Genomic DNA, 10,471 nt, shown 5'->3' with positions numbered 1-10,471 from the left:
ATAAAATATTGATATTTCTATTGAACAAAATATCGAAACATGGTTTCTAATCTAGGATATTGATATTAATAACAATGTCGAATATCGAAAGGAATATGAATTTATTTAAATTGATAATTTATTTATAAAGTATTTTTATGTTTTTTCTAATCTTCAATATCGATAATAATAACAATGTAGAATATCGAAATGAACATGAACTTATCAATTCAAAATATCAGAAAACTATTTTTAAACTTTTTATAAGATTTTAATAATATTTTTTAATAAAATATCGTTTCTAATCTTTGATATCAATATTAATAACAATGTAAAATATCGAAAGGAAATTATTAAAATAAAATATCGATAAACGTTTTTTTAGCTTTCCATAAAATTGTCTTAATCTTATTATACCAAATATCAACAATTCTATAAAAAAAAATATCGAAATATCGATATCATCAACAATGTAAAATACCGAAATAAATATGAAATTTTCAAAATGAAAAATCGAAATACTATTTCTATATTTTTCATAAATTTTTTTAGTGCGAATTACTAATATTTCTATAAAATAATATCTTACTGTCGTTAATAAATTTTCATAAGGATATTATTAACAGTGTCACATATCGAAATAATTTGTTAGCTTTTTTAAACAAAAAAAGCCATATTTCGATTAAATGATATTGGGATATTGTTGATAATCTTCCATATCGATATTATCAAATATGTTTAATATCGAAATTGATATTAAATTAATGAAACAAAATATCAATATTTAATTTCAAATTTGTCTAGTATTTTTAAACATAATATTGATATTTCAATAAAATAATGTTAGAATATTTTTGGTAATTATCGATATCGATAATAACATTATCAAAGATCAAATGGATGTTAAATTATTGAAACAATATATCGATCCTTTGATAATACAATATCGGAATGCTTTTACTAACGTTAGAAATAAGCAATTATAAAAATGTCAAATATCGAAATGAATATGATGAATAATCAATATTGAATATCGAAATACTATTATTAAGCTTGAATATTTTTTATTTATTTTTTATCGATATTTGGATTAAATAACATCGGAATATATTTGCCATATTTTATTTTGGTACGAATATTTCCTCCTAAATATATGATTATAGATATATTACATTGGAGTGTAATATAATAATGTAATATAAGTTTTTTTTTAGAAACTGATATTTCGATATTATCGAAGGAGAATATCGATATTCCGATATTATCGGTTACTCGATATCGATATCAAAATATCGGATATCGGAGACAAAATATCGATATTTCGATAATATCGATATCGATATCCCATCCCTACTATACATCTGACCTCAGTCCCTGTGACTTTCTACTAAACTGGAAAATGTCCTCAAAGGATGTCATTTTGGGACTTTAGAAAATATCCAAAAGAGTGTAACGGACATGCTGAAAATCATAACTGGTTGAAGACCTTCAGCCCTACTACCAACAATGGGAACAACGTCTCCATCATTGTATAGCTGCCCAAAGGAATTACTTACTTTGAAGGGGATAATATTGATGCGTCAAAAAAATAAAAACTTTGGTAAATAAAAAATCAGTCTCATTACTTTACTGCCACACCACATATATTTCATAAATAAATTCTGTGAAAGTAAAGATATTAAAAATAAAAATTTTACTTCACATGCTCAATACAACATAACCTTAAATTATAAATTCGATTTTTTAAATTTTTTGTATTAGATAATGAAACAAACAAAAACATGAAAATCCTAGAGGCTATATTTTTAAATGATAAAGCTTAATAATTTAATTACTTTAAATGATATATCTTGATAATATTAATATCTAAAATATAGAACGCACACAGAGTAAATTATAAAATAGACACAAAAAAACTGAACAACCGCTATGCCGATATTATCAATAACATAGAACGCACACAGAGTAAATTATAAAATAGACAGAAAAAAACTGAACAAACACTATGCCGATATTATCAATAACCTAAAAATAAAGAAATCTAATCAATGATAAATTTAAGAATGCTATAAAAACAATAATTAATAAAGATATGTAGGAGGTAGATAACAGATTATAAACAGACATAAGATACAAGCTCCAAATTGTCAATTGTACTGTTGAGACAATGAAGAGCTTTAGAAAGGTACACATATTTTAACCTTTTTTTTTTTAAACTTATATAAAATTAATTAAGTAATTTAATAAAATATTGTATGGATTAATTAGTCTAATAGAGACAACAGGTGTTGATGTATTTTAGTAAAACATTGTGAAATTTATTATTATATATCTACAAAAAATTAACAACTGATTAGTATCAAATTAAATTATGATTTATTCCGGTATTAAGTTCTGAAGAAAAGGAAAAGACTAAACATTAACTGTATCAATTAAAGTGATTTAGCAAATAGACTTAAAACATAGGTATAACTAGTCGGATACTAAAGAAAGGACCTACATCTGAGTATGACAGATACAAAGTTATAGCAATACTTCCAGTTGCATATAAGATCCTGACAAGTTGGAATAATGTACAAAGACCACACATATATCTATATAACGAATTGTCGAGGCCTTCTGGTCAAGCGTACTTAATGTTATCAATTGGAGTCAGATCTAACACAACCACCTCAACAATTAGGATGAATTTTTTTAATTGATTTCCTTATTGCTATACTAACTATAAATCCAGTGTCAGCTGGTCTATTTTCATCTTTCTCCAATGGTCATCGTGTAGAACAATGAGTGGTAGTCGATGGTTCCATCATGACCATCCTACCTGTTGTATAGCTGTCAATGTTATGAAGTACCTTCATTCACTATTGCTAGGGTGACTTTTGGTCTACATAAGTTCCTAACATTCCATGATCCAAACTGGAATTCAAATTCTATCTCATAAATACCCTAAACAATTACCAATATTAAATGCTTGTCTCCCCTCCATGTAATTTACAACCATTTAGTTGACAGAACCATAAGAGATTCTACCTGTTTCAAACATAAACAGACTTTAAAAATAAAAATCACCAAATCAAACTTTATTAGCAAGAAGATGGTTGGAGTGCGGTCAGTGAATTACACAAATAAATAAAAACTTATTGATTGGTGCCAACGTTTTGGCCAGAATTTCAGTCCTTTATCAGGGCATCTGGAGACAGGTCTAACACCAAACTCTATTAAATCAATTATATCAAATATTTTTTCCCATTTTTCAGAGTGTTACTTTCTTCCAGATCATTATCACAAATCTATGTAATTTAGAAATTCCAGCACCTCAGCATGGCTTGATTAGTTCAGTAGGAATAAAGTAAATTCTGGCTGCATTATTTGATATTAATTTTCTGATTTTTAACTTTCTCCTAACTGAATTCTTCTATTAGCAGTCATGAACTCTAATATGTGAAGGTAGGAGAACTATGGTTATTGACAGCACTCAAAATATTACAAAAATTTCTCTGAACTTATTTAATATCGATACTTTATTCGTAAGGATATTGTAGTTTTTTCTCTAATTCTAATCACTCTAGATTTGAAACATTTATAGGATCCATTAATGCCCTTATTTATATTTTAACACCTCATCCAGAACTTATTACTGTGTTGTGGAGTGTATCAAAGTTGTGGATATTACTTCAGGATAAGTACAATAGATTCTCTGATGAACAATGAAAGTGGTTCCCAAGCTTGCTGGAGGGTTTGAGTTAGGCCTGAACTAGCTATTCAGACAAATTAGATCCTCTAAACAATCTTAACGGCAACAGTACCGAGTATGTTTTAAACTTAAAGAATGAAACATCGAAAATTGTTAAAAAAAAAAAAATAAATAAATAAAAGAGATTATCTTAAAAATAAAATCTAAGAAACAGAATCGAAAATAAGGATAATCTATTAAAATATAAAATTAAAACACCTATAATAACTGGAAAATTGTGAATTTATACTTACTTGGATTTATCATAACCAAAAATTTCACTTATATATTTTGAGTAATCAGAGCCATCTTCAACCGTATCATCATCAATAAAATCTTCTAGCTCTGAGTCTTCCTCTTCTGAATCTGAACCAATACGCCCTTTAACATAACATATTTAATTGATTCAACAAAAAAATATATACAATATTAATCAATTTAAACTAAGTGCACTAAATTTCCTAATAATGAATAGATAATGATTTCAGAGAGTAAACTCAAAATATTCATATACATTATTACTCCAGGTATTTGTAGAAATAATGCAAGATTTCCTTCATTTCTACTACTTTATAAAAGTTTGTTAATTAGAAATACTTCTAATTCCAAGTACATTAACATGTATCAGCGTTAACAACAGTGAAAATTCATTTAAAATAAAAAAATTGTAATCTGCATTAAGACTTTATTAAACACAAGGTTAAAACTTTCTTCTAATATGTGTAATATAATATATATACATAGTAAATAATGTAATCAATATTCATGGTATATTTCTTGGAGATATGTTAAGTATAACAGTTAACTTAAAACAGTTTTTTAAAATTTTTCTAAAGTCACTTTTCAAGAATCAGAATGTGACTTAAGTATGAGGACCACTTGTATATTGTTATTGGACATTAAAACTATAATTTAAACAATTTCTACTTAAATAGTAAAAGATAAAACAATAAATAAACCATTTCCAGGTTGTGAGAATTTATTATAGCTGTATACGCAACTTAACATTAACTTAGAACCCACCTGCAACTGATTCCTATCCCACCCACCTAAAGCCATCGTTAATTGCAATTTTCATTAACTATAGTCTCTGTCAAAGGAATATTGAACTATATACTTACAAATAAACCTGTAATATGTATTAAAAATTAGATCATTTTTATAAAAAAAAACACTCACTTCTTGATTGAACTGGCTTTCTTTCCTGAGAAAGCTTTTTACCCTTGCTTGCATATTTCATTTTTAGTAACTCCATTTTTTTCAGCCTAGTTTTTTCAGCTAACATTTCTTTTTTCAACTTCAGTAATTCCAATTGTTTATCAATATCTGATAATTCCTTTTCTTTAAAGGCTACTTCTTTAACTTTACCATTTTTAGAAGAATCTAAGTTATTTTTTAAGATAGGCTTCAAACCATTTTTAACATTACTGGTGGTACTTGCTATTTTAAGCTTATTGGAATCATTGGTTTTCTTTTTCTCTTGTGATTTATTATTCTGGCCAGGTAAATTTTTGGCCCATACAGTGGGATTTTTTTTTAAACGTTCCATGAGCTGATCACCACTTAATTTTTCTTTTATGTTCTGAGAATTTTTTTGAGAATCTGATTTTGGCCTGATATCTTTTTTAATGTCTAGGCCATTTTTAACTGGTCGTTCATGATTAGTTAAATTCTTATCCAAATGTTCTGAAGACCTCTTTACTCCTTTCTTGACATGTGTTTCTTTATTATCTTTATCTTTGTTATCTTTTTCTTTATTATCTTTATCTTTGTTATCTTTTTCTTTGATATCTTTATCTTTGTTATCTTTATGTTTAACATCATTATCTTTCACGCCGTTTGTTACACCACTAGGATTTTTCTTCTTAATCAATTTTCTAACCTCATCTCTTTCAAATTCCATTTTTTCTTTTTTTGTCATAAGTCTTTCCGGTTCTTTTTTCAATTTATTTTCATCAATAATTATTGGTTCGAACTGTTTCTTTTCAGCAATCTGGAGAAGCTGATCAAATTTTAGAGGAGGTGGAGCAATAATTTTACGCTTAGGTTTAGTTTCAGATTTCTCAGGTTTAACTTCCTTCTCAGGTTCATTCACAACTTCTGCTTCTTCACCTTCAGTACCATTAGAATCCAGTTTCCTCTTTTTCCTCTTATGTGGCATCATTTCTTCTTCAGCTTCTTTCTGTAAAGCAGCTTTGACTCTATCCTACAAAATTAAAAAAAAAAATATTAAGAATATTATAATAAGTTTACTTTCATGTGTTTGAACATTAGTAAAACCATATAACTTGTGAACTGATATATAAATACTGTAAACACATTGACGTTAGTTAGGTGATGACTCTTTTGATTTACAATTTAAATAGGAATTTTAGATGCATATATATGTTGTTTTTTTTAACAAGGTCAGGTAGAAATCTTCAAGATGACATGGATATGCCTATACCCATCTGTGCAACCGGCCATCAAGCACTCCTGGGAAAGTAGCATCAGACCGACAATGTTATTGGCCGTTCAGTGCTGATCTGCACAATTGATGGAACTGATCTCTGTGGGATAAAAGAAAAATACATGTTCCATGCACTTGTTTTCAAATGGGCATTCGGCTATATTGTTCAGCTTAACTTAATGTTGGTAAAATTGAAAAACAAGATGTTCTTTAAGCAACTGGGTGAAGTGGCAGTCCATCTTTCCATATTCCCTGTTCACCCAGGTGCATGTGCATGTGCATTTGCGTGTGTGTGCGTGTGCGTATGTGAGTGATTGCGTATATGTTCAATCGTCAGACAGATTATAATAAATACCTAAACATTTTATTTACCCTATTTGTGGCTAGTCAGGTAAAATTATCAAGAAAATCTGTAAAAATTATAGTAACAATAAAATTGTAAAGATAGTAAGTTAATTAATAAGGTCAATAGAATTTCATAAGTACTGGCTAAACTCCAATAAAAAAATACCATATCCTATGTTTGACGTTGAAATGGTAACTCATTTAAGTTAATTTTAACCCAGTATTAAAACAACAGGATTAATCTAAAAACAGCATAGGCTTCCTTGCATCCTTTTTCTTTGGGTAGTATTCATATTTAGCAGTATTTTAACGTTAGGCATGGGAATGAATGGAAAAACACGGAATATGTATCCCAAGGTAACGATGGCACTGCGGAAGCTAACCTTAGAAAGAGGTTTAACCTCTGACAGTCCCTCCGAACATAAGAAAAATAGACATTTTTTGGACCAGAATTCGTAATTTTACCACACTGTGAAAGGGTTAACTCATGCACAATTCATGCTCTATCTGAAATCTGTTCATTTTTGGGGTTTCAAACACAGGGCCCAATCTACATAACATAGGAATGTACTTTGGCATTAATGTTTTAGTACCATCAATCATTACCGTTTCAATCCATCGACTTACATATGTCAGTGTTTTGAAACCTCTCACTTTTTAAAATAACTTATATTAAAGTTTCAGTAAGAATTTAAGAATTGAACTTGAGATTCATCACTTCTCCATGAGATTCTCTTTCTTTTGATATCTTATTCGTCAAAATCCATTTTTCCTAAGACCTGGGAGAAAAGGGATCAATACTTTCCTTAAGTATAATGTTTTCCTCAAACCACTTTCAAGGAAAATGAAAATTAATGAAAATTAATGTTAAGGAAAATGAAAGTTAATGTTGATTATTAATAAGTTTTATCAACCTTTTTATTATAATTAACAATTGATCTAGCTGGTTTTGGCATGTTACCATACTACCATGATCATATGAAATTGTGTATTACTATTTGGAAGTCAATAAGAAGTACAGTTTTCTTTAAAGAAGCCGATCTTTCTTGATCCAGTGCAGCATTTTACATTGCAGTTTCTTAGTCTTAAGACATAGAGAGAAACCAAGGGCCCTGGGACATATTTACCCAGACCTCCATGAAATATTAAATTCCACTGAAACCTAATCTCAACCATTATAATTTATGCTACAAAAACATAATGCAGGTATTACATAATTATTATACTATGTAATACAAAACTTTCTAGATTAATATAAACATAAAATTTGACCAGCTAAGCCAAGCTGAATTTATTAATAAAAGGATACAGTTAAGTATTGTAACAAGCAATCACATCTTTATCATGTTTTAGTTAACAAGAAAGATATTAAAGACATCAGAGGAATAAGATAAAAAGAAATATATATCATAAAGTATTCACCTTAGCTGCATTTAAATCCTTAACTTCCTTCTTAGGTTTAGAAAATATTGAAGGTTCGTTAGGCATTTTTTCATATTTGTTGAGTAATTTATTATAGAAAGCAGAAGCTTCTTGAGAAACATAGCCATAATCATCTTCATCACATTGCTTAAATCCTAACATAATTAATGATACATTAAAATTATTATCTAAAACTATAAGAAAACAAAAATATCACAAAAAACAAGTAATTTAAAAAAAAATAAACCCATATTCATAGGAGGAGGAATAAAAAGATACCAAATAGTAATTACATGACACTGCTGGCAGGATAGTTCAATAGTAAATTTAATAAATATAAAGTACAAATAGTAATGTTATATCAATATCATAAATCTTTCAGGATAGTTGACTTTAGTAATCTAGGAGAAAATGAATCGGTCAAAACCGTTAATTGTCACCTCCCCCTCCACTCATGTATTCTATCAAAGTCGCCAAAGCTATTAACTTGAACAGGAGGGTGGTCCTGATTTGTTCTTTACTCATTTATTATTATTATTAATTTTATTTTTATTTATCCTTTCACGACCTTTATTTAATCTCAACTTAGTTTTTTATTTTCCGTCTTTTAATGTGTTAAATTTTGTTTTCTCAAATCTACTTGTCTGTTTTTGTATATTATTACATCACCTGTACATTTTTTAATTTATTATTAATTTAATTTTTTATATTCTTATTATTGTTTATTTTATATTAATACTATATATTTTCTTGTTTTCTATTATTTACATAACATTTTCTTAATTTACGTTTTTTGTATTTTATTATCTTACAATGTCAAAATGTTCTTAGTTTTTTTGTATCTTTTTAGCCCTAATAAATCGCTACAAAGTGGAGCAACATGTCAAAAATAAATAGTTGTTAACAACAATAAAAAAAAAAAAGATTTTATATATATACAATTGCCAACTTTTTTTTTTCTTTTGAACACAAGCCTAACCATCTTCTTCATTATTTTTATTGATCTTTCTGACCATCACCAGGACCATCTCCTTTTTAAAATGTTAGAACAAATTTATAATAATAATTATAAGATACTAACCTCCTAATGTAACAGCTGTATTAACATTATCAATTGCATCTTCCATTACTGATTTATTAGCTGACTTAGTGGATTTCAGCATCACCTGAACTCTCCTTTGGGCTTTTTTATCTTGACTTCTCAAAGCCAAAAGCTCCTAAAAATAACAGTATAGTATTATCTTTGATCCATCACTACATTAACAGTTTATCCACTAAAACTGATATTTGTTTTCCAAGTTATGCTAATTAACCTCTAAAAGCTTAGGTTATTTAATAGACATTCAATAACCAACTTTGAATAAAATGAGAATAATTGTAATGTTTTGAATTTATTACTCTGGTATTGTATACAAGAATATTAGTAGTAATATAATTATTGAAAAGTTTGTCATAATATATTGGGTATGAAGAGCTTGGGAAGCGGGTACTGGTTACAGCACCTATTTATCTGCCTTACATTATTCTTGGGAGACTGTATAGCCAATGTTCCCCAACCAACTGATATATCCTTAAACAGATATCTTTAGCGATTTAATGATAACAGGATTAAATCGTGGCTCCTACTCCAAGTATGAATGGTCTCCAATTACCTCTAAAATAACCAATGCCTACAATTAAAAAAAAATTATATATATACACTTACAACTATATAGAAATATTACAAATTCAAATAAATGAGCAGTAAGAATAATATTACATGATTTTTTTTTTGGGGGGGGAAGAAGCAAATTAATGGTAACATACTAATTATTGATATTCTGATATCAATAGCTTCCCAAAACCATATTCTTTTCAAGCACCTCAGAAATTGATTTGGAGGAAAGGTTAGAAACTAGTGGGTTTAAGTGGGTGGGTATGAAAGGCATAAAAAAAGATAAATATCTATTTTAGGAAAAAACATGCATTGAGTGAGAAGCCCTGAAAATATCAAGAACTAGTAACAAAACTAAAGGAGTTATACCATCTGCAATGCATTATATTAATACCAATTATATCAATGAATGGGTTGAATCTAAAGTCAACAGTTACAGATTTTGATTTGTCAAGAACTGCTTGAAAGTTTTTAAATGCTTGACAAAATTTATATCTCTAGGTGGTTGAACCATGTCTCCAACCTAAGTTCTGAAGCCGCAATTGCAAGAAAAAGAAAGACCATAATAACTACAATAAAAAACAAACACTGACATGAGATTTGAAAGAATATAGAAGTATGGAAGGGAAAGAAGTACCAGATGCCAAACTTCATTCACAACCTACAATTTAAATAAATATTAGTAATAGAAAAAAGTTATTAAAACATTAAGCACTTAGATATAAGTGTGCCTAAAGCATGATGAGTGTCATGAACTGGAGGAGAGTATAAAAAACAGAGAATTTTAGTATTCTATGCTGTGACAGGCTTTAGTTCAAAGTGTGTCATCACATCAAATTACAATAATATCAAGATTATAAAATAATTTTGACAGTCAAACATATATATA

At 28.2% G+C, this 10,471-nt stretch overlaps 1 protein-coding gene across 1 annotated transcript in view; it reads right to left on the bottom strand.

Annotated features, from left to right (window-relative positions):
* Positions 1–10,471, bottom strand: part of LOC106691342 (protein SPT2 homolog) — a 21,698-nt gene that overhangs the window by 8,657 nt on the left and 2,570 nt on the right. The window contains exons 3-6 of the mRNA XM_067050674.1: positions 9,010–9,145; positions 7,929–8,083; positions 4,892–5,918; positions 3,967–4,093 (exon numbers count right to left, since the gene is read on the bottom strand). Coding sequence (XP_066906775.1) covers positions 3,967–4,093; positions 4,892–5,918; positions 7,929–8,083; positions 9,010–9,145 — 1,445 coding nt within the window. The remainder of the gene's footprint in view (positions 1–3,966; positions 4,094–4,891; positions 5,919–7,928; positions 8,084–9,009; positions 9,146–10,471) is intronic.

This window comes from Halyomorpha halys, unplaced genomic scaffold, assembly GCF_000696795.3.
Source record: "Halyomorpha halys isolate HHAL.00 unplaced genomic scaffold, Hhal_1.1 Scaffold2266.1, whole genome shotgun sequence".
NCBI classification, from domain to species: domain Eukaryota; kingdom Metazoa; phylum Arthropoda; class Insecta; order Hemiptera; family Pentatomidae; genus Halyomorpha; species Halyomorpha halys.
The sequence above is the reverse complement of the archived record's forward strand: the minus strand, read 5'-3'. Positions and strand labels throughout refer to the sequence as shown.